Source organism: Meriones unguiculatus, chromosome 4, assembly GCF_030254825.1.
Source record: "Meriones unguiculatus strain TT.TT164.6M chromosome 4, Bangor_MerUng_6.1, whole genome shotgun sequence".
Lineage (NCBI taxonomy): Eukaryota > Metazoa > Chordata > Mammalia > Rodentia > Muridae > Meriones > Meriones unguiculatus.
The window spans coordinates 10,907,057-10,934,567 of NC_083352.1; the positions used below are offsets into that span (position 1 = coordinate 10,907,057).

Sequence of the window (27,511 nt, forward strand, 5' to 3'; positions counted from 1 at the left end):
GAGAGACAAGTGTACTAGAGAGGGAAGAATAAGGTTCCATAAATTATGCTTGCTCTCTGTTTCATAGCCCACAGTACCCGCAGGAGCTGAAGACCATCAAATCCACACAGTCTTTTCCTTGAACGATTTCTGTCTGCCTAATCCAGGAGCATGCTTTGTGTCTTTGCACTATCCTATACCCAATATCACGCCTTACACGTAGTACTTCTGCCTGTGCCCAATTCAGCTCTTCTTTGTGTCTGGTGCTACAGAAAGACTCCAGGGCATCATATGCGGTGGACAAGTGCTCTACCACCAAGCTAACGAGCTTGCCATGCTCTGCGTGCTTTAACTGGTGGATTTTGGTCTTTTGAGGTAAGCTCAGAGGTCTCAGAGTACTAGCATCTTCTTTGAAAGTAAAGTCCACATTAAACACAAATTCTGTGCTTCATTTTTTTCTTCCTTTTCTCCTTTTCAATAATTGTGGTTTCCTCTTTGTTTATTTGGTGTGTGTGTGTGTGAGTGTGTGTGTGTGTGTGTCTGTTTGTGTGTATATTATGGGTGTGGCACTGAGTAAGCAGAGTTGTATTTCAGTTTCTCTCCAATGCAGGGTGACTTGGGGCCTCTATGTGTTTGACAGAAGTCATTGACTGTATCTCCTTATTTAGTTATTCATTTAAATTGGACTCATATTCTCAAAAGAATTATTGGACAGACACCCTGCATTTCAAGGCAGTGTTAAAAATGTCCAGACATAAAAAACAAAATGCCCAGAAGTTTTTGCCAGGCAAGAATGTCTAAAATACATTCATAATTGTTTCCACCCTCAAAGATGGAGGACTCTGGTAGTGCACTCCTGAGGTACTTGCCCTGAATTCTGAGTATTCCCAGAGACTAGCATTAAACAACTCAAACTGTGTTTCACACCTCCGACCTCACCACTAGCATTCACTGGCCCATTCTTACATCCTCCTGTTCTCTCCTTATTTTTTGTCTTGAGTCAAATTATTTCTCCAGAATCAAGTCCCTTCAGGAAGGATGAACCTTGAAGGATGTTTTCCAGGCCTCTCAAGGCTGCACATTGTAAGTTGTATTTATTTTTTTTTATTTCCCTATTCCCAGACATTTTTTTCTTTATTTGTGCCTATGTGTGATTTGAAAGCTGTGTTCCTTCTCCTTATTCTGATGTTAACTGTTAAGAGGCAATAAACATAATTGTTTTGCAATGACTGTTTGCAAAATATAGTTTGCAAAAATATTTAATAACAATATTTTCAAAATGATACATGCATTTGTCCTTTACCAAATAAAAGAAAGACAAAGCCTCCTATGTTCAATTTATTTCTTTAAAATATTGTACTGTGCTAACAAGGATATTAAATAGGAACAAGTGTAGTACTTGGAGAAGAGAGAGACAAGGTTTATCTTTTTTTCAGGTGAGACAAAATATTATGATTAATTCTAATTTATGTTTCCTTGCAGAGAACTATGAGTTTTTAGAGGTTTACATTTCTTATTGATATATGGTCTATTGCAATAAAACCTGTGAGATTTAAGAGATTGTGTGAGATTAGAAAGGGCAAGGAGATTCTCAGAGCTCAGTGCAAACAGCCATGACTAAATAAAACTCTCATGCTAAACCCTAAACTCTTCTGAAATGTGAAGATTTATTAATAACCTTTCACTGTAGGCTTTTTAGTCCTGGAAAGGTGCTACAATGTAGCATAACAAATCACTTTAGGGATCTCCTCAGATGGATCAGATTTCAAATTTGCATAAATTTGACTTAGAAGACAAAAGATAAAAATCTACGTTTAGTGCACTTTTATTTTCTCTAGAAAATGTCATTTATAACTGTCCCGTTGTAATATCTCGGCCAATTACTGAGCACACAAGCCTTTCTCAAAGAGCTGAGTCCCCCTCCATTTCTAAGTCACTTCCTGTTGATGCACTCTTTTTACACAGGAACAGGCAGTGTTGATGATTGTTGAGAAAAGTCCACCTCAGAATGTCAACCTCAACTGGGTCAAGCGAAGTCTTCCACTTGGAAGCATAGTTTTCATTACCCAGGCAAGTGCCTTGACAACATGGTGACTGTCCACTGGCGATCGAGGACACATTAGTCACCACACCAACCCATGACTTCATTATTCAATTCCTCATAGCCACAGTGGAAAAGTCTACAACCAAAACAACGTGGCCCAGTACTCTGGAGGAAGGAGGGTTGCAGGGTTGGGGTGAGCTGGGCTACACAATCAAATTCTGTCTCAAAACAAAACAAGCAACAAAATAAACAACATGAGATGCCTTCCAGAGAGACAGTATTAATGCACATTTCCTGCCTCCATATGGGGCCACCCTCTTCTCTGCATCTTTGCCAGCATTTCTCTTTCGTATTATGATAACAGTCATTCTAACAACAGCACAAGGGGAGACCTGCTCTTGATTTGATTTACCTTTTAGCTCACCACATTTGTTGTACACATGCTCAACCTGCCAACCACATGCACCCAAAGATAAATATGGCACAATGCAAAAATCATAAATTAATTAAAACCATTATGAGACTTTTTTCTTTCTTTGTAGCTTGATTGCATGGTTCTCGGGGGTGACATTTATAAATGGCAATGTTGTGTTACAATGTTGAAGGGTTTTGTATCCCATAGCATGTAATTTATGATACCTTTCACATCAGCTATATTGACGTTAGGGGTAGATGACAATAAAATTACAATGTACGGCAGCAAAGAGCAATACCTCAGCTGCTTTCTGCCAAAAAAAAACGAGCAATGCTTGACTGTTATGAAGAAGGTCATCATGCCCAGTTGCCCATCTTTTTACCTTCCTACCAGTAACCCCACCCACAATTCTTCCCAGAGTCAGGAATCTCGGCTCGTCCTGTGTGCTTGCCTGCAAAGGCATCCATCCACCCTGAGTGTTCTGCCGCTTGTCTGCATGTGTCAAGCACTGTTTGAGTTAGTACTCTGGTCAAAAGGAAGGTCAGCGATTGTCTGTACTTGGCAGTACTGTAAGCACAACCTTCCCTAGACCCTGCTATTTGCATCTATTGTTTTGAGAAAACTGAGGTGCCTGTTACATATATAACATTTTAATGAGAAATAACTACAGTTTGAAAAAAGGTATGAAAGTGGAAATTATGTGTATATATAACTCACACTTAAGTATTTTTTTCCACATACCTACATACTTTTCTAAAGAAACAATGTTATAATGGGACATATTCATGACTGAAGAGAACATGCCAAAAATGTTTTCCAAATGATAACATGTAACAAATTTACTTACGTTTCAGTGCAAAACTGAGAGGAACACAGTGATATACAGTAATCAAGAATATTATCCTCTTTCTGCATTCCCAGCAGTGGATAAGTACAGACGGATTCTCTGAAAGACTCTCTGGGAGCATTCAGGCCCAGAACAAGTATTCTGGAGGAGGTCAGTCATCACTGCTACAAGCCGTGCTAGCTTTGAAGAAACTCTGGCTGTGGACCTGAGTTATCTACATTGATGGACAACAAAGCTTGACCATCTGGAGTCTGTAAACAGGCCACATTGTCTCTCAGGCCTTCCATAAACAAACGCTTCCATAAAAACACATGCACAAGTGACCTCTCTCAGCCTACATGTGTAGATAACGCTGAAGGACTGACTACGGGTTTTCAGTGTTTCTCAAGAGTTAGCACAACTGGTAGAGTCATACTGCTGACCAACCTTCAAAGGTGCTGTGCTTAAAGAATAGTTTGTAAAGAGAGCCCATTCTTTGGAAGCTTTGTATCATGTCAGGTGTCGTGCACCCCAGCCCATGTGTTCACATGTCCACATGTCTCTTCAAGTCTTCTGCCCTAGCTCTACCTACCGTCACAGCTGGGCAGGGCATGGTTCCACTGATGGTTCTTTTCACAGATGAGAGGCTCGTCATCACTCAATGTGTACCCAGGGTCACAGCTGAAGGTCACTGTAGATCTGATACCAAAGTTACTGCCATGTCGATGACCATTTACAGGGATGCCTGGGTCCAGGCAGGAGTCGGATTCAAGAGTTACACCTGCAAGAGCAGAGAAAACACATGACTGAAGAGCCTTTCTGCCTAATTGGAAAACAAACGCACACACAGACACACACTATATTATGAGCTATAATATATTCTCTGATATGCACAGACCCAGGGAATTATCTAAGTGAACTCTCCATTACTGAATTGATTATTTAATATCCAACAGTCCATTAATGTGAAATGTAATGTCTCCAAATATTTGACCTTGTTTTTCAAATTAAAGAGTCATCTTGGTGTGTTCCTCTCTAGGTCATAGAGAATTGGTGCAACCTTGAATAATTCATTGATGTCTCCGAGTTTTACTTTGCTCCCCGGAAAATCAATGGGCTGTTAAGGGAACACCAGCCAGATCTCCTTCCAGCCCTTTTCCTTCCCTTCTCACCTCCCTTTTACACGTTGCTTTTCAGTTAGGCTTTGGCAGCTGCACTCCAACATTCCTAGACCTGCACACATACAGGCAAGCACACACATGGAACACAATTCTAAAACTACTTTCTATAAATCTCCACTCTTTTTTTTTTTATTTTTTATTTTTTATTTTTTATTTTTTTTTATCAGTTACATTTTATTAACTCTGTATCCCAGCCATGTCCCGATCCCTCATTCCCTCCCAGTCCCTCCCTCCCTCCCTCATCTCCACCATGCCCCTTTTCAAGTCCACTGATAGGGGGGGACCTCCTCCCCATTCATCTGATCCTGTTTTATCAGGTATCTTCCGGACTGGCTGCAAAGCCCTCCTCTGTGGCCTAACAGGACTGCTCCTCCCTTCGGGGGTGGGGAAATCTACATGCCATCTGCCATTTGCCTATGCCACGAGAGAAGCTGGTGTATAAAAAGAACTAGGTCACCTCATCATGAGGTTTTGCATCCTGCTTTATAATGATCATTTCTAGAATAATCTATTCAAGAATGTGAGAACTGAGGAAGAGAGTGTCATTGCGATGTTGGTGTAGAAAAATGAAAACTCCCTTTCAGCATATCCCTCCAGCAGCAAGCTCAGACATGGACTGTTATCTCAGGCTGCTCACCAAATGTCATGACAGGTTCTGGCAATCAGACTTTCATGGCCCAACATTGACCTCCAGGATCCCGGGTCTGATGGTTTGGATGTTAGTAGAGTGAGGCGACTAGTAGAGATAGGTTTTCCTTTCTGACCTCAAACATGTGATTCATAAAATCCAGAGTAACTGTTTAAACTGAACACTATGACCCAAGAAGTGGTGGAACAGCAAGGCTACAAAGAGGCTAGCTGCTGAAAGACAGCATGAAGGTACTGGGGCTTTCCCAAGGCTCAGTAGCATCCTGACATCCCTGGAGGATATTTCCTGAGAGTCAGGGCCATCCTGGTTATCCTCTGTGGGTGGTTCATGAACATAGTGATCACCCTAGTTACCCTCAGTGGGAGTTTCTTGAGGACAAAGACTATTCTGCTTATCTGTGGTGGGTATTTCCTGAGCTTGGGGCCCATTCTGGTTATGTAACCTGGGCATTTCATCAAGACTATTCTGTTATTCAGAGTAGTTCTCTAGCATCAGGACCACCCTGCTTACCCTGTGGCCTCTTAATTGCTGCATCAGTTCTGTCCAGCCTATAGGCATAAAAGTGTAGAAGGAGCTCAGGCACCCCTTCAGTGACTCCTTCAACCATGCCCATGTAGACACTATTACCTGGAGAACCTCCCCAGGCCTTCATTTTCTCTGCTGGAGGCTTACCCCCTGTGTGTTCCTCATCACAGGATGGATAGAGTATTCTTAGTCTGAAAAATCCTTTTTAGTTAACAACTGAGAAAAGGAACATGCCTAGGGCAGGATGGGAAATCTGTGAGCTTACAGAGCTGTGAAGAATGTAGAATTCATAGGGCTGTGACCAGAGTCTCCTAGGATAAAACCCAATGTGGATTTTCATTCATATTTTCAAAAGTTGGTGGTGGGTGAACAATGAGAGGACAAAAAGCAAATTGAAAAGAATTGTATGATTTTTACCAATAATTATTTTACTTAAATGGTCATTCTAAGTCCTTAAAAACAAAGGGTCAGGGTTTCCATAGATACAAAGCATAGCAACACCAACTGTCCCACAGCAGGTGCTGTGGCCAGTGCCATTAAGGGTAAAAAAAAAAAAAAAAGTCTGTAGAAGTCTTACCCTTGTTGTTATGCCTTTCTTCTCCCCTCCTTCCCCTACTCTTCCCTCTCCTTCCCTGTCCTTCTCCTCCTCCTCTTCCTTCTCTTCCCCTCTCCTCTCCCCTCCCCTCTTCTCCTCTGCTCCCTTTTCCTCTCCTCCCCTCCCCTCCTCTTCCCCTTCCCTCCTCTCATTTCCTCTCATTTCTTCTTCTTTTACATCCTATTCTCTCTTCTCTTCTCTCTTCTTCCTTCCCTTCCTACTCCTTTTCCTTTATCTCCTCTCTACTTCGCTCTCTCTCCCCACTCCTCTTTTCTTTTATTCTTCTCTTTCCTTTCTTTTTCTTGATTTCTTCTCACCTCCTCTCTCCCTTCTGCTCTCCTTTCCCTGTTGTCCTCCCTTTTCCCTCTTCACTTTCTCTGTCAGCTATCTCTTCTCTCACCGTACACATATCCATTTCTTCCATTTTCTATTAAAAACATGTTTGACACACATGACCTGAACAACATGCTCCCACATTGCTGATGTGGAAGAGCCCATGGGATGATGGCTTCATACAACATGGGGAGCTGTGTTTCCTGAGGAATGTTTACAGTGAAAAAATCATTATATATAATGAAATCCCTTTCCATACAAAATTTGCTTCAAAAAATGGAAAACTTTTAAGGGAAAGCAAACAGAACTTTGTGTTGATCAGTCATCAGAAGAAAATCTAGAGACATCTACAACATCATACTGGATACCCATAGATACTTTGCCCATACTTGTTTTTCATTTTTTATTTAAAAAAAAATACAGACTTGAGTTGAGCATTATGAAAACTCTGTTTCTAATGTTGCATGTGTGTGTTGACAGAATTACTGTCATGAATTCAGTCTATTTGCCTAAAGCAGGGTTGGTCCAGGATTTCCCACAAAACTCCCAAGCTGGAAAGCACAAACATGGCATTGCACAGTGGGTGACAGCAGCAAAGCCAGGCCTGTGAGGATGGGCTGAGACCATGCTGACCAGGCTTGCTGGGTGGGCACGCTTAGCAGCACCCACTGTGAGAGCTATACCTTACCTGCTCTGGCCTCAACCTCACATCATAAGGAAAAGACACATTCAATGGATAGCTTTTGAGAGGAGACATGCACTTCAATTCTGTTCTTTCTCAGGCAAAACATGCAAGTGCTGATATTTGACTTAAATAATATGCAAATATACTTCTTTTCATCATGTGGCCTTTGAGAACAGGTGACAATGAAAGTGTTTCTTTGTGAGTAAAGGCAGGTGCCTATTTTCATAGTCACCCTTGTGTCCATCACATCCCCATGTGTTTGATGTGTATCTTGCTTTGTGTCATCTGTCAATCACAGATTGGGTTAATTAAGATGTCTACATGCACACCTTCCCTCCAAGAAGGTATAATTGGATACACACACACACACACACACACCACAAGAGAACAAAATTTTTAACTCTTACATTCATTTATGTTTTAAGATATATTTTTATGTATACATATGAATATATTATGTGTGTATATTTGCCACATATATGGAGTACATAAAGAGTTCAGAAGAGTGTGATGTATCAGATACTCTGTAGCTGGAGTTACCAAAAATTTTAAACTGCCAGATATGGGAGCTGGGACCTGAACTCCAGTCCCTTGTAAGAGCAGCAAGTGCTCTTAACTGCTGCGCCATCTCTTCAGATGGCTTATAATGTGCATGCATGTGTGTATATATATGTTTATAGATACACATATATACATACATCCATGTACATATATATATATCACAAATAAGTTTTTATTAATTAACTGGCAATCATTTGGTACCAGAGTTAGAACTTATCATTCATTTTTAATGAAAAATAGGCATAACCTTACATGCACAAACATTTATATATGTAAAACATAGAGAAACACATTCAGAATGTTGCTATAGCTGACTAGCAGAGGTTCTGGGCACAGGTCAGCAGATCTGATGATGGAGGAATAAAAGAGGCATATACCCTGTTCACGCATATATAAATCTGTGTGTATGTATAATATATAGCTATCATTAAAATGTAAGCAATTTATTTTTTGAGAAAAGGCTCAAAATAGGAACATCCATAAATATCCTGCCAGTGTTCCTTCGGGGCTGCAGTAAATTCCTGTCAGCCTCCTCTTCACTCTGTTTCATGTTAAGATACTCTTTATGGGGCTGTAACAGCATTGATTTGGTTTGGGTTTTGGTTGACTCTTGTTAAAAACCCACTCTTAAGGGGAAGCACCCTGGTGGCTGCCCAAAGTGTGTTTATATAAATATGACTATAAAATAATACAGTTTCTCCTCATGACTTGAGACTCAGAGCCAAACTGGAAAGGAAACTGAGGCTAGCCTGCTGAACACACTGCATCCATCACGGCCTGCTGACTGGTAACTGCTTGCAGCAATCACTTGGCATTCACTAGACATAGCTGGGGTTTAAGTCCTTCCTACCTCTAATATAATGTTCGCCACCCTGGAAAACCCATTCACACGAACTCACAGACCAGCACCCTGGCACCTGAGCCCACCCAGCATTCAGGAAACAGCGCCAGTAAAATGTCCTGATGCCCTGAATTACTTCTGGCCATGTTATCTCTTGTAATATAATATATAGTATAATTATATAGTATATGTATAATATTATATATAATATTACATATAACATAATATATTTAACATAGAGTGTGTAATATGTAATAATATAATAAAGTATTACCATAATAGACTATATTAATGCATTTTGTACTAACAGAATACAATTTGTCATTTGATGATTGTATTGTTTTACTTTGTAATAGGCAGTTGCTATTTATTAGGGAGCCTAAAACAAACCCCCACCCTCCAAAACACTCCATAGGAGACATTTTGAAACTACTTGATAAACTGTCCATGAAACCAGCCCATTTGTCTCCAACCTTGAAGACAAGCACACGTCCCTTACCACCTGGGGCACAGTGTCCCGCCCTGGGTGCCAGCTGGTGGCCACTTACTCTCATAGTGGATGAGGAAGCCAACACTAGACCGGCTGCTGTCGGTGGTAAAGAGCAGGTACATGTAGTTGCCCGTGCTGATGAGGAACTGCGGCGCCTGGGTGCCATGGTACTCCCCGATCAGCGGGGACGAGCTGGCTGGCCCGTCCCGTACTTCCAGAGTATCATAATTGACTTCCGTCTGGAACCTGGGGAAAGCCACGGAGGGTCATGTCAGCGTGCACACCCATCCGACTGTATTCACTTCAAGTGAATAACAGCATTGAAATATACATGTATACGTTGTACTGTTTGCAAGAAGAGAGCACACTGTAAACTCTCTACCATGTCTACTTTCTATCTGTAAAGAAACAGGCTATAAAGGTTATTGTCTACCTCCGAAAGAAAGATTGTGAATTATGTAAGTTCCCTTAGATGCGTAAGGAATAGAGAACTGATAAATGATGATAGCAGATGTTATATAGATGATAAATGATAAACAATTTGTGTATACATAATGTATATATATATATCATTTATAATAGATGCTACCCAGATAATTAAATGAAGAGATGATAGGTAGATAATAGACAATAGGTGATTCATATATATATATATGATAGGTAGGTTACAGATTAAGAGAGTCAGATGATGTATCAATACAGTACAATCTTCAATAGTGGAACAATCTCTGATTAGGCATTTTACCATCTTTTTATAATCCTCTGTTTAACATATTATAGACATCTTGAAATAGACATACTGAAGAAGAATGCTCCCTTTAGGAAAGAGGGACTTCACAGCACATGATATTGAAATATTTTTCCTGAAAACCACACTGTGCTTTTTTTATTCACACCAACCCCTGAGGGACCAACAGTGAACAAGCTGCTACTTGAGAAGCTCAGTGATGCCGTAACAATTTGGGAAAGCCAGAATGGCTTCCAGATAGTGTTTAACTCTGCTTGTACTTCCAGTGAATCCAGCCTGCAATTATATTTATATAAAGCTGAGGCACCCAGGTCCCCTTGGTGCAATGATGGTGCCATTCTGGGCACTGAGATAATTTCTTAAACAGGCCCATCTCACCCTCCAAGAGCTGAGTCTATTTCCAAGTGCATCTTTTGGCTCTGAGGGAGCATCTCGGCATTGCATGCCTCTGACTCACTGGGTAATTCAGCCAAATGTGTCTCAGAGGCTGGGCCACAATTCTCCTGCTGGGCTCAGACTATCACTAGGAAGAGAAGGGAGCCAGGGAGCTAGCTCAGTTTATTTGCACATCTCCACAACAGCAAAAGGATTCTGAGCCTCATTTAACAACACTGCCCTGATGATCATCAATGTAGATGTTCCTCTAAAAAGGCCCACTAATGTTATGTTCTCCAAGCAAACCAGGCTGCTACTCTGAGTTCTGTTCTTCCATACAGAGGAATTTAAACAATGTTTCTCAGGTGCCTAGACCAGATTGGGACACTAGGCTGGTGGTCTCAGGCATGGTAATGTCAGCTTTGATTTTATTATTTTTAACACCTGTTCTAAGGATGCTGCAATACACCAGATATTTGAGTCCAAATTCCAGAAATCTGCAGAAGCATAGGGTCTTACACTTGGATCATCCTATTCATGGAAATACCTTCATGTCATTTTTAGCTAGGGCAGCAAGGACTGATAAAAACACACTTTGAAAACTATAACCTCTCATTGCTTATCATGACTTGGCAGCCTGGCATCTTTGCATGGCCAAACCATCTGTGGAGAATCCAAACCTTATTTGCACAAACCTAATATGAGCTATGAAGCAAGAACAAACTAAAACAGCATTTTACTAAAACAGCAGTTCCTCTTCGAAAAACTAAGCACCAAGTACATCTAGGTTTAATGTCTAAAATTTCCAGAAATATTGGCACTCAAATAGAATTTACCCCAATATTATACCAAATAATACTAAAAATATTACACTAAGAAAAATTTAGCATGAATTTTTCTTTGGGAAACTGAAATGGTCAAATAAGACCATGAAATTAATAATTTTACTAAATGATATAAATCTGACCTGTGACTGAATCATGGGATGTTTTGTTCAACTTGTCCCCAATAAAAGAAAGCATAAGAATTAGTAGAAAATCTAATTTCACATGTTAAAATACCTTACAGTTATTTTAATGATGAATATTGCTGACATGGTCACTCACCATTTTCCCCTTTTTGAAGGAATTATCCTACTAAAAAGTAGGGTCATCAACAAAGGTGTGCATAATTATGAATAAAAATAATTAGTAATGATAGTTCAAATACCCTTTAAGATTTTTCTAGTCCTGATATTTTGAGTTGTTGGAAAACAAAGAAGAAAAATTCACACATCTTGTGGTAACACAACTCAGAGCACAAATTGTCAAGTCACTCAGAATCTAAACCTGTTTAGCAAAGATGCCTCCTTAGATTTCAAGTACAGGATTTTTGCACATATATAATTTTGTCTGTGTGTCCATATATTACACAAAATATATACATTTTCAGACTTGAAATTGATTTCAGTGTTGAGACAAGTGGCCGAGCACCTCTTATTGGAACCTGAACAGTGTCCTCACTTTTGCATATTATTAAACGTTTTCAGATTGCTAAACCAGACTGTGTACAAGTTACTGTGGCTCATAGGTACTGGGGAGGTTCTGAATCTCTTGTATTGACCCTGCTACTGACTCTGCAACTTTCAGCTGCCTCCAGATGGTGGTGGCCTCCCCAGAACTGGAGAAGTCTTTTCTGTTTTTCTGGAGGATACAGAAGGGTCCAGACAGATAGGGAGCTACTTCCACGGAATATCACATAACAAGCTTCTTATTCCAAGTTCCAAGTCCAGCCTCTAGGGAACCAGGAAAATGAGCATGCAGGATGTTCCCCCATTGGCAACCCAAAGATAGACCTCATTGTGGCCATGGGATAGCAGGACCATGAGAAGGGCATGAGAAGCCTCATCCAAGATCTTCCTCGGGGATTGAACAATGTTCACACTTTGAGCTCTATTTACTTAACACAGGAAGTGTAGCTGCAACTAAAGATGCCAGAGCAGTGGAAGAGGCTTTGATCTCACCTGTCAAATGTTATTTTGATGGAATGTCCTGGTTTTGCTTCAATGATCCATTCACAATTTAAAGAATCTTTGTAATATCCTGGCCATCCTGGAGGTAAGATGACCCCACTCAAAGCCGTCAGATGCCCACCACATGGAGCTGGAAGAGGACACACAAATCTGTCAAGAAAAAAGTCAAATCTAGAAAGGCAGACCACTGCAGCCTCTCACTAGAGATGGGCTCTGTGTGATCATTCACGGAAATCAGTGTTTCCATTAAACAAAACTCATTCCTCAGGAAACCATACAGGACGAAGCTAACAGGTGTATCCCACCTTCTTCTGGGCTTTGTCGTCAGACTCTGCAAGGTTTTTCTGCTGTAATATCCTGGATATGTGTGAGGTGTCTGTGTTCAATGATACTTTGCAGCTGCCTCCACCCTGCTGATCTGCACACAACCACCATCCGCATCTCACACAAGTACCTGCTCATCTACTTTTAAATAGTCTCAAGTGTAAAACGGATTTTTCTGAGATGGTGTGCTACTGCGCATATCTAAGCCAAGGTGTGCTCATTGTGTTAATGACACACACAGATCATACATAATTGTTGATGAATGTTAACAAAACACAGCCAGTGTTTTGCTTTCAAATTTGTTTTCAAATTCATTAAGCAACATGCTCGTTCTTTTGAGGCCTTTTATGACAAAATGGCCTGTGACTACAGAGAGAAGGGCCTCTGGAAAATACAAGCTAAGACTAAAGATCTTTATGGCCTGAGAGAGTGCTTACATAAATTTTCTTGGGTAATTTATAGAACCCACTTTTTGTTTGGGTTCTTATTGATAGTTTATATCTTTGCTAGAAAAGACATCAATTTCAAAAAGACTTTAAACTTTATTGTTGAGCTTTATTTTCAACTTTATACTCCTAGAGTTCATAGTTTTGTGCACAATTATTTTCCCCACAATACTTGAGACTTTCACAAATATCACCGAGTCACAGCGAAGGATGAAGGGGAGAGGCTGAGCTACTGCACAGAGAGCTCTGCTGTGAGGCCACATGATTTACAACTGTCATGTTCTTGGCATTTGGGAATGTGCCAGAACAGTTTGTGTAAGACTCGATCCATCTGGAACTATATTGTTAACTACAGTAACATTTGTCTCCTGTGAACCCATCGTCATTACGTCCACCCCACCCCAGGGTTATCGTCAGAATCACTGGATCCTTTTTGCTAGTGGCATCAACAAGGAACTCATTCATACTCATCTTGGGTTATCTTTTAGCCTTGATTATCATTAGCTTAACCTTATAGTTTTTTTTGTCTTTCCATTAACTTATTAAACTAAGTGTCAGTTTCCAGATTGTTTTCTTTTTGTCCTCCCTTGGACGCCTGCAAATACTACACTTGAAGTATAGCTTTAGGTATGCTGCCTCACATCTGTGTACCCATCCCAGGTCACATCTGGGTATTTTTCTTCACATCAGGGTGTTCCATCACATCTAGGTGTGCTCTCTCCCATCTGTGTGCTCCCTCATATCTGGGTATCTGGGTATCTGGGTTTCTGGCCTTACATCTGTGTATGTACCTCACATTCTTTCTAACTGAAAGAATTCTGCTGTGAGTTGTTCCGGGTGGGCTAGGCTCTGGGGTCCAGATTTCTTGTTGATTCTAGATTTATTTTTATTAGTACTCATGGTACTTTAACATCAGTACAAAAAAAAATCCACCATGGCTTATATTGATTTTAAAATGTTTATATTTGCTTTGTAGCTAACAATGTGAGTTGTTTAAAAAGTTAGTATTGGGAAAACACAAGAATCAGGAGTGTTCTGTGTGACTAATAGGTTCTTTGTACATGACTGTTCTGTAAGGGGCACGAGGAACTGTGTTCTGTAAGGAATGAGAGGGTATTCACATTTTGTAAGTGGCATGAGATTCCCTGCATTGTGTGTGGGGCATGACAGACTACATGTTCTGGAAGAGAAGTGAGAGACGGCATATTGTGTAAGGAACAGGAGTGTTCACACATTCTGGAAGGCCTGTAGCCTTCTGCATCCCTCTTAGGCAACACTTGATATTCTTGCTCACTTCCTCCTGCCTTGCCCTTTCTTCTCTCCTGATTTGGGTCCTGAAAGTTGAACTTTATTCAATTTCAGCATCTGCATCAATTGGGCACTCTATTCAACTATTATCAGAGCATTCACCTGCCCTGCCAATGAATCATTTGCAATCAGTAATTGAGTTTCCTGAACAGGAAAACTTCCAGACTCTGTCACCTGTCACCCTTCCTTTCTCCTAAAGGTTTGCTTTGTTAAACAAGCCCAGCTAGAGTTTGCATTTCACTGCATGGGGTTGGGCCCAGCTCTTCCTAAAAAGGAATGAATCCTCCACCAACTCTTTTCTTAAATTTGTTATTATTATCATTTATTACAATCTATTCAATTTGTATACCAACTATCGCCACCTCCCTTGTCTCCCCCCAATCCCACCATCTTCCCCCATGCCCCTCCCCTAGTCTACTGAAGGAGGAGGTCCTCCTTCCCTTCTATTTGACCCTAGCCTATCAGGTCTCATCAGGACTGATTGCATTGTCTTCCTCTGTGGCCAGGCAAGGCTATAACCCCCAAGAGGCAGAGATCCAAGAGCTGGCCCCTGAGTTCATGCCAAAGAAAGTCCCTGCTCCTCTTATTAGGTCCCCACCCCCTTGGAGACTGAGTCTATGGATTACATCTGAGCCCAGGGTATTAGATCCTCTCAATGCATTGTTCTTGGTTGGGGTATCACTCTCTTCAGGGCCCCCAGGGCTCAGCTTTTATGGCTCTGTTGGTCTCCTTTTGGAGCACTTGTTCCCTCCTGGTCTTTTTATATCCCCCTTCTTTCCTAAGATTCTCTGAACTCTGCCCAAAGTTTGGCTATGAGTCTCAGCCTCTGCTTCTATACCTTGATTAGTAGAGTCTTTCAGAGGCTGTCTGTGGTAGGCTCCTATCCTGTTTCCTATCTTCTCCTGCTTCCAATGTCTATCACAATTGTCCTTTTGAATGAGGATTGGGTGTCTTCTCTAGGATCTTCCTTATTGTTTAGCTTCTTTAGGTGCATAAATTTTAGTATGTTTATCCTACATTATATGGTTAATATCCACTTATGAGTGAGTATATACCATGTGTGTTGTTCTGCTTCTGGGTTACCTCACTCAAGATGATCTTTTCTAGTTCCCACCACTTGCCTACAAATTTCATGATTTCCTTATTTTTAAAAGCTAACAGTATTCCATTGTGTAAATGTACCACAATTTCTGTATTTTTTCCTCCGTTGAGGGACATCTAGGTTGCTCTATCAACTCTTAATGTGATTGGCAGCTTCCCCTTTTACCAGACCTTTCATCCTGCCTTGATTCAGTCCATTTACTCTCCTCGTTCTCTCAGGCAAATGTTCACCTTGCAGCTTGCATGCATTCCTATACAGTTTATTGCTCACAGTGGCACAAGATAATTGTTGCTAGATGAGAGCAGGTGCTAGAGTCTTGTTATCTTAAACATCTTTATCAACAAAGCATTCATGCTTCAAAGTCAACAGAAATGCTTGGCCAGAACAGTGTCTGCAAACACAATTACCCATGTCAACCTGAGAGTCCACAAGTATGAATTTACCTGCTTACAGAGGATTTCATGTGGTTCTATAAATCTATAATATGTGACATGCAAAATGTACATGCTATGTGTTTGATAGATCAAAACTCTCTTACTGTAGTGAATATTTTTATTTTTATGTTATCCGTTTATACCTAGAGGTGATATTCATAATTCAACAAAGTGGTAGACAATTTATAGAAGCAACTAGAACACTGTTTTGCACCTCTCCAGAACCCAAAGAGGTAAAGACCAGGACCTGATTAGACACATTCTGCCCCTAAGGGTACCCATGCTCCAATACATGGCCCAAGATGCATGTACATATAGGCAGAAGAGTTGGTGGGTTTTAAGAAAAGGATTACATGAAGTTGGGAGGGGAAAGTAGTAGGTGGGAGATAGAAATATGGGGGATGGAATGAGGGTAGAATTGAGAAAAATTCATTACATGCATTTATAAAATTCTCAAACTTTTTTTTAATTTATAAAAGAGTAAGAATCACAGCCAAACTTTGGGCAGAGCACAGGGAGTCATAGGAAAGAGTAGGGGAATAGAAGGACCCAGAGTGGACAGAAGCTCCATTAGATGACCAATAAATCTGGGCCCATAGGGCCTGCAGAGACTGATGCACCAATCAAGAACCATGCATAAAGAGGACCTAGACCCTCTGCTCAGATGTAGTCAATAGGCAGCTCAGTCTCCACGTAGGTTCCCTAGTAAGGGGAGTTGAGGTGGTCTCTGACATCAACTCTGCTGCCTGAGCTTTGATCGCATCCCCCTGGTTGGGGAGCATTGCCAGGCCATAGAGGAAGAGGATGCAAGCAGTCCTAATGAGACTTAGCAGGCTGGGGACAGATGGTAGGGAAGGAGGGCTCCCTCTTTCTGAGAAATAGGGAAGGAAATTGGGAGAAAAAGGGAGGGAGAGTGGGACCAGGAGGACATGAGGGAGGGGGCTACAATTGGGATGTAAAGTGAATAAATTATAAAATATAATAAAATAAAATCTAATAGTAAAAATAAAATAGTAATTCTGAAGGTGGGACTAGGGTAAGTCCACCCTGACTAGATTCACACCCCTCTAAAATATTGAAGAACATTCGTGGTGGTTGGGCTGGGGCAGAACGAGGCCATTCTGCTATTGGCTGCTCTTCAGTGGTTTAATCTACACATTGAGTCAAGCTCAGCTTAAACTTCTTGCAGGGCACAGGACTGGTAACATTATGCCATGCTTTTTTTTTTCTGCCCTGTAGAGCACAGGGGATGGAGTTGGATAGAGAAGCAATCCTCAATTTACATAACTCTTTTCTATTTACTTATTAAAAAGAAACGTGATAACATTAGAAAAAATAGAAACAGAAATACAGTGAAACCATTTCCTTATAACTTTAATTAAAAAATAGCTCTTAACACCTTTTAGCTTTTTGTTAACATGAACTATTACGTTTTTAGATATTCTCAGCCATGGTACATCATGACTAATTATATATGTTCCCGTGCTATTAAGTAGCACAGTTATGTTTTAAATGGTTTCATTAGCATGCATATTTTGTGTAATCCATCCTCTCACATGATAAGGTTTTAGTAATGTTCTTTGATCTTACAAAATTTGCAGTGGTGGGTGATCCCTGGCATTTGGATACAACATAATTACCCAAACAAACCTTATGGTTTGAGCTTTCTGTGTTTCTAAGTCTTGTTCTTACAGCTGTACAAATAACATTCATCAGCAGCATCATTTGTGGTTGCTAGACTATTTTGTGGTATTATTCTATTATTTTAAAAACACAGGCCATGGCTCAAAGGACAAAAGGAATTGTACGTCTCAGTATCAGTTTACTCTGGAACACTGTCATCATCTATTCATACTCTCACAGACAGAAGACACCAGGAGTGTGTCCACAGCCCTAGCAATAATGTATCTCAACAACGCTCTTTAACCTTTGCTGACCATGGTCATGTTTATTTTGCCTTTGAATTTCTATCTCTTTGCTACTTACAGAAGATAATTCTGAAAAGAGAGCTTTCCTTAGCTCTTCATGAGTGGAGGATTGTGACCACAAGTGTGTGAACATACTCTCAGACAAGACATTTTAAAAGCAATCAATATTTACATGCTGAGTCTTTATCCTTATCATTGTTTTCCTCTGCCTTTATTACATCAGTAATGAAGAAACATCAAGAAGATAATTAGGTCATATTCTTGTAAGCTGTGATAATAAAGCCCAAACAATCAATTAAAATCATATGGCTGATCGGCTCAATTCCCTTGTCCAAAGGACCTGGGATAGGCTCACATTTAGAGATGGGGTTATGAGAGGTTAGGTGAATTTTAAACAGAAGAGCTGCCTCGATCAGGTGTGAAAGTGCCTCATCAAGGAAATTACTGACAAACAGACACATTGAGAAACATCAGTGGGGGATGAAGGCACAAGCTAACTAAGGGTCTACAAGCCATGGGTACCTCGGAGTATCAGAGGCCACAGGAACCTGGGCTGGATGGCACCAGGAAATACTCCCTCTTAGAGCTTCCAGAAGGACCCACCCCCACCAAAGCCCTGCTCTTAGATGTTCAGCTTACTGACTTGGGAGAAGGAATTCCCACATTTGAGCCATTTTTGTGTGCTTTTGTTAAGGGAGTCTGGGACGGTTACAGTCTGTTTGCTGTCCTCCTGAAGGCCCCAGTCACAGGCTCACCTTCACAGCGAGGGACAGTAGAGCTCCAGACCACGTTCCCATCTTGCAGGATGCAGGTGATGGACTCAGAACCCTGGGTCTTCACAAAGCCATCATCACAGTGGAAGGACACAGAACTTCCCAGCAGAAACCTGTCTCCAAAACGCCGCCCATTCACAGGAATCCCAGGGTCATGGCACTCATTCTGACCAAATGCTGAATCACGAAAGAGAAAAGTTAGTAACATAAAGATGCTTAAGTACTAATTACATGCCCTGAAAATAACACAACAAGATAACAGAATCTCATATCTGTCAGCCATAGATAAATTCTACAAAAACATTGGCTATCAGTGTTAGAGAGAAGAGGAAGAGGGAGAAATAGAGGAAGCCCTTTGTCTGTCATGTCCATAGCATGTTGCTGGTAAAACTGACTTTCACTGTGCACTGAGAAAAGGGGTAAGGAGAGAGATCAGAAGAACTTTGACCTGTTAGAGCCCTGCTCTTAGCCTAACCATGTGATATGGGTCAGAAATCTTGTGATCTAAACCTGTTTATTTTTGTTTAAGCCATGACAAATATGAAAGTTTATATCTTTGTAATTAAAATAAGTATAGACAGATTCTAAACAGTGAATAACTCAGCATTACTGGTATTAGTCCTATTACCCCACGCTTCCCTTCATTATTTCAAATGTTTTCCAAAAGAAGAAATAGAAACAAAGGGAAGTTAGCTGCCGGATTAACGTCCACCAGCTATCTCCAGGTACCATTATTCTTATCCCCAGTACTTTGATATCTGATACATCAAAGCATTTTTACCACTTTGTAGTGTTCTGGAGAGCATGCATTCTTAGGTGGATGTATTGCTGGATGAATGAAAAGATGACTGGATTGAAAGACAGGTAGATACAACGACTCATGGATAAAGAATGGATAGAGAGATAATAAAGAATGGATGGCTGGATAATGCAAGGTGAGTGGATAATGAAGGCTGGATGGAGGTGAATGGGTAATAAGGGGTGCATAAGTAATAAAAAAGGTATAGTTGGGTGGATATGAGGAACAATGGATGGATAAATGCTTAGATAGGTGAATGGAAGGATGGATGGCTGGATGGATGGATAGATGGATATGCAGATGGATAATGAAGAATAAATGTAAGGCAAATGATGGACAGATGAATCAATGATGGCTACTGGGTGAATAGACAGATGATAATAATAGATGGAGGGTTGCATGGGAAATGAATAATAAATGGGTAGATAAATGGACTGATGGACACAGAGAGGAAAGCTATGTGAGAGCTCTAGTTGAGGAGACTGGGGCACAGCTCACATAGAGCAATGCCATTTTTGTTTATCAGGATGATATATATTTGCTACACTGGATGATTTTTACGGTCCTGAGGTATCAGCCTTGAATTCTTAGTTCATGTATTTGTGAACATGGCGGGGCAAGGAAGAGATGCTTGTGTGCCCACTCACTGGTGTAGGTGATGTTGAACCCTCTGCCCGTGGTGGAATGATCAGACTGAAACTCCAGGCGGACGACGTGTCCACTGCTGGCCAGCTGAGCAGGCACCTCATTGCCAGAAAAAGTTCCAAGAACCGTGATGTCAGAAATTCCATCGTCTTTGACAGCAAGAAAGTCAAACTGAGGCTCCACATCAAAATCATTGAAGATGAGATGAATTCGGCTTCCAGGCTCAGATATAATCAGCCAGACACAATTCATGTTGTTGCCGTATTCCTCAGGGTAGTTTGGTGAGAGGATGATCCCAGAGGAGGCCGTGAAATTGAAGAAGCAGGAAACTGTGGGCACATGAAAATATTTCCATGTAGTATGACAGAGACCCAAAGCACTGTCACATGAACACAACTGCAGAGAACTTGGAAGGGCAATCCTACTGACAGGGGCTCACAGTGCAGCTACTCTGAGCTCTGCCTGTTGGAACGCAGGTGTTCTCCTTCCCAACTCTGAGGACAGCTAGAACCTGTTGAAAATTAAGTATTGGTGTATCCTAAAAACAATTCTATCACATGGGCTAAGAAATAGTGTTGCTATATTTATTTATAAGTGGAACTAGGTTTTTGTGATTGTAATAGGTACATTTTGATAGCTCTAACTGACTGGACTCTCTAACTGCATTACAAACAGCCACTGTCCACTGGCTCATACCACCAGCTCATATCCGGGTCCTGCCTACGGTAACCATGTCGATGTGAGTTCCTGGTGGAGGTGGTGGTAGATGTCTCATCCATTCAAGCGAAAGGCTCAGCTATTCCTTACCCAGCAGACAGGATCAAGGCGTGAGCTGTTTTTAGCACAGTGAGGAAGCAGAAAACACCATAAGCACCTCTCTGCACACTCCCCTTCCTTCCTCCATAACTGAGGCTGGACGCTCCCAGGCAGTACTCACACATACATCTTGGCTGGATGCTCACAGATAGGACTCATACACATAGCTTGGCTGAACACTCCTGGGCAGTACTCACACACACAGCTTGGCTTGTTGCCTGACCACTGGTTGTTCTTCTGACAGGTGATCACTCTTTCTCCCACCAGCTCGAAAGCCGCCTGGCACTCGAAGGTGAGCGTGTCTCCATGAAGGAAGCTGCTGCCAGTTCTCTTCCCGTAGGCTGGGACACCGGGGTCTCCACAGCCTCCCTTCTCGATCTCTGAGGAGAGGGAGATAAACAAGCCACTGAATACCCTTTAAAAAACACGTTCACAAAGCCAAGAACTGTCTCTGTTTGTGCATCTAAACACTGTTTGTATAAAAATTTTCAAAGAGAGTCTCCATTCCTCTAGTATTTTACTATAAAATCCAGGCACATGGCTGTGCAGAGGTGCTGATCAGGGGAGGGTCACAGACAACAGGTGCCACTTCCCAGAACTTCCGGCCTTCTAACTGCTATTGCTGAAACTAAGACACAAGCTCTAATTTAGTTTAATTTATGCTTCTTGCTATGAACAAGGCAAATAGGATCAACTGCAACTACCAGGATATATAAATCAGTCTAAGCTATTTGAATATTCTTCCTCTTAAATGAATATTAAAACAACTGATGATGTGGCATGAACCTGTTTACAATTTTGAAGAAAGCATGCAGCTGGAGCCCTTTTCTCAAGACATTACTGCAACGAATTGAGAGCATGAACATACCAGACCACTAAACAGTTTACAGGCATTGTATCAAATTTTAGCTATGCAAAAGCCATTAACTAAGTGCCATTTTTTTCAGTTATTGATTTGTAAAAGAACCTTGAGAGTAAGCTGCTTTGGGCCTCTCCTGATAGAGGCCAGGAGGTGCCTGGCTGTCTCTTCCACGAAACATGCAAAGGTTCCTATCTCGAGGCAAGCCTGCAGCTACCTGGATGTCTGGCACGTCCTCTGCAAACCATTGGCGCACTCCAGTGACTACCAGTAAAGCAGACTCTACAGAGCTTCAGCTACCACAGTGTGTAGCTTCCCTCTGGGAAGTAGAGGGCTTGATGAGGATATTTGCATTGGCATCTTATGTGGAACCTTGCAACAGTGACCCAAATTATTGGCCTAATCGACGCTTGTTTCAGATTTTTCACATGAGGACTGTGTCATACTCAGATGGGCATCTCTGCTGCAGCTCCATGGGATCATTTGAAGGAATCAAAAAACTAGAAGAAGAGCCTGGCTGTTCATATTAACACCGCATCATACCTCTGCTTCTAGAGATGGAGTCAAACCTCTCCCCACCCAGATGGTGTCAAGTCTCCATCCAAGTGGGCTGTGACATGCTGGAGATGACTTGGATATGTTCTCTTGGAAATACAATACACACTTGAATAAAAATACAAATCCCCTTAGGAAACAAAAGCTGTAAGTGAATCCTAGAATCCTAGAAACATGATTACAGAAGGAAGAGCCTTGTACTAGAACACTCGCCCTAATATTCTGAGATTGTTGCCCTGTTTCCTGGAAATATCTGTGCCCAAGTCTCTTAGGGTCTCCATGATGATCTATTGAGGTATTTTTTATCTATCACCTTTAAAAAAGCTAAAATTATTTCTAACTATCAATTCTCACCTTTTCCCTCCTGAACTTTCCAAGTATTTATTTTGAGCATCTCAATACCTTTTCTAGGAATATGTTTCTTAGAATTCCATTACAGGCTTTACATTCACCATACTAAATTTCATTTTCATCTGATGATTTATACTGCACCCATAATCACTCATATAATAAAATAGCAATGGAGTTCACTACTTTTTGAATGTAGGTGAGCATTTTTTAAAAGCTGGTATAACAGTTCTGGGACACAGGTAAATCAAGACAGTGAGCTGACACTGTGTCCTTGCAAAGCCCCTTTCTTCTTGTCTTGTGTGGATCCTGGAGAAAACAATATGTTTGCAGAAATGAGCTGCTTCCCTCAGACAGTATTCTGGAAAGCATATGGAGGAAACACAAAAACAGTAGCCCAAGGGGACTGGCAAGGGAAAGATCTGAAAAATGCTATTCGAATATTACGATAAACTCTGATAATTAGTAGGTTAACACGTTCTGATCTAGAAAATGCAATCATAATAAAATAAACCCACACCTTCTGATCCACCACACCATGGTGATTATTTTGATACAGCACTGCAAGGCATGCAGCATCTCTCTAAGTCTGGTCACCAGTGAGAGCTATTACCGTCATTCTGCCTTACAGCCTGGACCTGCCCTGACCTCAGCATCTGTGTCTACACTGTATCGTATGTTCTTTACCTCTGTGATCATGCCAGGGCCTCGCTGGTTTAGACTCATTCCTTTACCTTCTCCTTGACCTTTGCAAGGTCCACCAACATTAGAAGTCTCAAACACCTGCAAGTGACTGCTTTCTGCTGCCTCTTGATTCAACCTGAGCCGTAAGTATCGCTCACGTTTTCTATGTCAGAAACCACCACCCTGGCCTCTCCAGGTGATCATTCCTGTGATTCCCAGCCAGAAGTGACACAAGTTAGCTGGACATTACAGGCGCTTCTTGCTCATAGCTCCTCCAGTCCTATTTGGCCTAACTGCCACTTCTCTCTGTCATCTGATGTCTCCCCCAAACTCCACATTGGCAGAAATAATCTGATTGGCTGACTAAAACTTCAGGATCACAGGGAAGATGAATACAGCATCTGATGAACCCGCTTATCTCACACTGTCCTCGGAGCCCTCTGTAGCCACTTGCCATCCTCTCCCATATGTGCGCTAACATCATTTGACTGTTAGCTAAAACGTTTGGCATGTATTATTTCACAAGCCATGAACTTTCACCAGCCTCAAAGCCAAAGTACTATCACGCAGCACCCAGAATTATGGCGTTGCAGTAACTTACTCACATTAGTTTATTTTTATTAGAATTCTGTGGTTATAAAAATTCATGGAACAGCTTTCACAATAGTATGTGACATACAGAGAAACTGGATCATACTCCAAGCCATTGCCACTAATATTCATCTCAGAATGAATTGGGGCAAGGGCTGTGTCTTGGCACCTTTGTATGCATAGCATCCTTCTTCCTAAGGGTGGAGATTCACAGAGGCTAGATACCCCTCCTCTTTCTCTACCATCCCTTTTTACCTTCCTCTATCCTTTCCCTTCTTTCCTTTTCCTCCTCGTTGGGGGTTACAGACTGCTCTTTCCTGAAGATCTTCAAAGGTTTTAGAACTAATCTAGAGTCATGCAAATAACCCAGTGAAAGTCCTCACTGTGAACCTGCCCCTGGACACTACTGCCAGATACAACTTTAGAATGGTGGAAGAGCCACGACCTTTCTGTTTAGAACACTCCACTTGACATCTGCCACTGTCAGCGCATGAAGATCTTCGAGCTGTTTGGCCAGACACAGCCACGTTCACGCTAATGTGTGGGCTTCACGTCTATTCCAGCAAGATTCTAGTCCTTGCAGAATGCTCTAGCCTTATGACCAGCATTTTAAAATTTGTATTAACTTTTAATTATCTATATTTAAAAACTGTAACTGTACATATTAAAAATTGTACGAGCGCACGCGCGTGCACACCCACCCACCCACACACATTATGCACATAGGTGCAATGGATGTGGACGCCAGAAGAGGACACCTGGTCTCTTGGAACTCGACTTATAGGTGGCTGTGAGCCTTCTGCCATGAATACTAGAAAGCAAATTCAGGCCTTCCGCAAGCACAGTGTATGCGCCAAAGCTCTAAGCCATCTTTCCAGCCTGTTGCCAAACAGTAGCATTTGCTAAGGCTTCAGGGTATGAGAACTTGGCAAACAGACTCAGGCCCTGCCCTCAAAGTGCTTGTTTTTAAGACACCAGCAGCCAGGTTGTTAGGGACAGGTGTGGGTCGCAGAAAAGATGCCTGACCACAAGTGGTGTTCTCCAGCTGTTCGTTCATGAGTAAAGTGTTTCCCACGGGCCGGTTCCACTTTCTTTCCCCATTAACTTCAGCCTTCTATTCCAACACCAGGGATTTCTGATTCCTTATATTTAGAGTGAAAACCCAAAGAGGAAGGATTTTTTCAGAAAAGCAAAAAGCCTCCCCCATCCAGCTGTGAGTTACTGTGACGGAGTCAGTGGCAGAGAATGTGTAGGATTACTTTGAACTCTGAACCTTTATCTTGTTGGTTCAATGTTGGGGTTGAGAAATGACCTGCATTGGGGAACAAGAACAAGTACTCTTCTTTTCAGCTAAGTAAAAGCGCTCTTCTCCTGTCTCCTCCACTGCATCTGTCTAAAGAGATAATGTGCACAGTCACCTGTAAGGACAGGGTCTCAGAGAATGCTCTGTCCCAGGCAGTCAGGGACTCTTTAGTGCAATCCAAATGAACCATCAGCCTAGCATTGAACAGCACAGCCAAGCTGAGAGAATAAAGAACTTTTGGACAATTTGGAAGCCTGAGCAGAAGCAGGCTCTAGAAAGTGGAAATGGCACCATGATGAACTTCCATGGCCTTTCCCCTTCCCTGGGGATGACTGGGAGTGAATACTGCATCTGTGTGCGCACATAACAATGGTGTCTATATGAGCGAGTATATACCATGTTTGTCTTTCTCCTTCTGGGGTATTTCACTCAGGATTATCTTTTCTAGATCCCACCATTTGCCTGCAAATTTCATGATTTCCTCCTTTTTGATTGCTGAGTAGTATTCCATTGTGGAAAAAATACCACAATTTCTGTATCCATTCCTCCACTGATGGACATCTGGGTTGTTTCCAGGTTCTGGCTATTACAAATAGAGCTGCTATAAACATGGTTGAGCAAGTATCCCTTTTGTGTACTTGAGCAAATTTTGGGTCTATACCTAGCAGTGGTATAGCTAGGTCTTGAGGAAGAACTATTCCTAATTGTCTGAGAAAGTGCCAGATAGATTTCCAAAGTGGTTGTACAAGTTTACATTCCCACCAGCAGTGGAGGAGGGTTCCCCTTTCTCTCCAGCATGTGTTGTCACTTGAGTTTTTCATCTTGGCCATTCTGATGGGTGTGAGGTGAAATCTCAGGGTCGTTTTGATTTGCATTTCCCTGATGCCTAATGAGGTTGAGCATTTCTTTAAGTGTTTCTCTGCCATTCCATATTCCTTTATAGAGAGTTCTCTGTTTAGCTCTGTTCCCCATTTTTTAATTGGATTACTTGGTTTGCTGCTTTTCAGCTTCTTTAGTTCTTTGTATATACTTGATATTAGTCCTCGGTCAGATAAAGGGTTAGTGAAGATTCTTTCCCAATCTGTAGGCAGTCGTTTTGTTTTGATGACGGTGTCCTTTGCTTTACAGAAGCTTTTCAGTTTCATGAGGTCCCATTTATTGATTGTTGCTCTTAGAGCCTGTGCTGTTGGTGTTCTGTTCAGGAAGTTGTCTCCTGTGCCAATGAGTTCTAGGCTGTTCCCCACTTTTTCTTCTAACAGATTTAGAGTATCTGGTTTTATGTTGAGGTCTTTGATCCACTTGGACTTTAGTTTTGTGCAGGGTGATAAATATGGATCTATTTTCATTTTTCTGCATGTAGACATCCAGTTGGACCAGCACCATTTGTTGAAGATGCTGTCTTTTTTCCATTGAATGGTTTTGGCTTCTTTGTCAAAAACCGAGTATTCATAGGTGTGTGGATTTATTTCTGGGTCTTCTATTTGGTTCCATTTATCCTCCTTTCTGTTTTCATGCCAATACCATGCAGTTTTTATTACTATTGCTCTGTAGTACAGCTTGAGATCAGGGATGGAGATGATCTGTTACCTCCAGATGATCTGTTTTTGTACAGGATTGTTTTGGAGATTCTGGGTTTTTTGTTTCTCCATATGAAGCTGAGAATCTTTTTTTCAAGGTCTGTAAAGAATTGAGTTGGTATTTTGATAGGAATTGCATTGAATCTTTAGATTGCTTTTGGCAGGATGGCCATTTTCACAATGTTAATCCTACCAATCCATGAGCACGGGAGATCTTTCCATCTTCTCATATCTTCAATTTCTTTCTTCAGAGACTTGAAGTTTTTCTCAAACAGGTCTTTTACTTGCTTGGTTAGTGTCACCCCAAGGTACTTTATGTTATTAGTGGCTATTGTGAAGGGTGTTGTTTCTCTAATTTCTCTGAGTTTTTAAAGGAAGAATAACCCTTTAGCATTTTAGGGTAATCTTAGGCTCACTGTAACAATGAACAGAAGGTGCAGAATTCTTAGCTCTACATGTCTGTACATGGGGATAGCCTTGCTCAATTTGTGTCTCCCATCAAAGTAGCCCATTTGTTAATGTGGAAATCTGTATTCTGCATCCTTGCCATTCAGACCCATAGGGTGCCCTAGGGTTCACACCTGATGCCATCAGTCTGTGTGCTTTCATGCCCACCTGCAACATCATACTGACTTTGAAAGTATGTTTTATAGCCCTAAAAATCTGCTGCATCCCCCTGTCCAGCCCTGCCAGGTTCTTATTATAGTCCACTTTACCTTCTCAGAGTATCATGTGGCTGCTATTCCATGGTCTTTATAGTA

The 27,511-nt window shown here is 41.4% G+C and overlaps 1 protein-coding gene across 2 annotated transcripts in view; it reads right to left on the reverse strand.

Annotated features, from left to right (window-relative positions):
- Csmd1 (CUB and Sushi multiple domains 1) overlaps positions 1-27,511 on the reverse strand; it is a 1,585,983-nt gene that overhangs the window by 306,024 nt on the left and 1,252,448 nt on the right. For both annotated transcript variants that reach the window (XM_060381443.1, XM_060381442.1), the window contains exons 13-18: positions 21,031-21,213; positions 20,020-20,346; positions 18,556-18,750; positions 12,250-12,388; positions 9,183-9,370; positions 3,857-4,045 (exon numbers count right to left, since the gene is read on the reverse strand). In XM_060381443.1, coding sequence (XP_060237426.1) covers positions 3,857-4,045; positions 9,183-9,370; positions 12,250-12,388; positions 18,556-18,750; positions 20,020-20,346; positions 21,031-21,213 — 1,221 coding nt within the window. The remainder of the gene's footprint in view (positions 1-3,856; positions 4,046-9,182; positions 9,371-12,249; positions 12,389-18,555; positions 18,751-20,019; positions 20,347-21,030; positions 21,214-27,511) is intronic.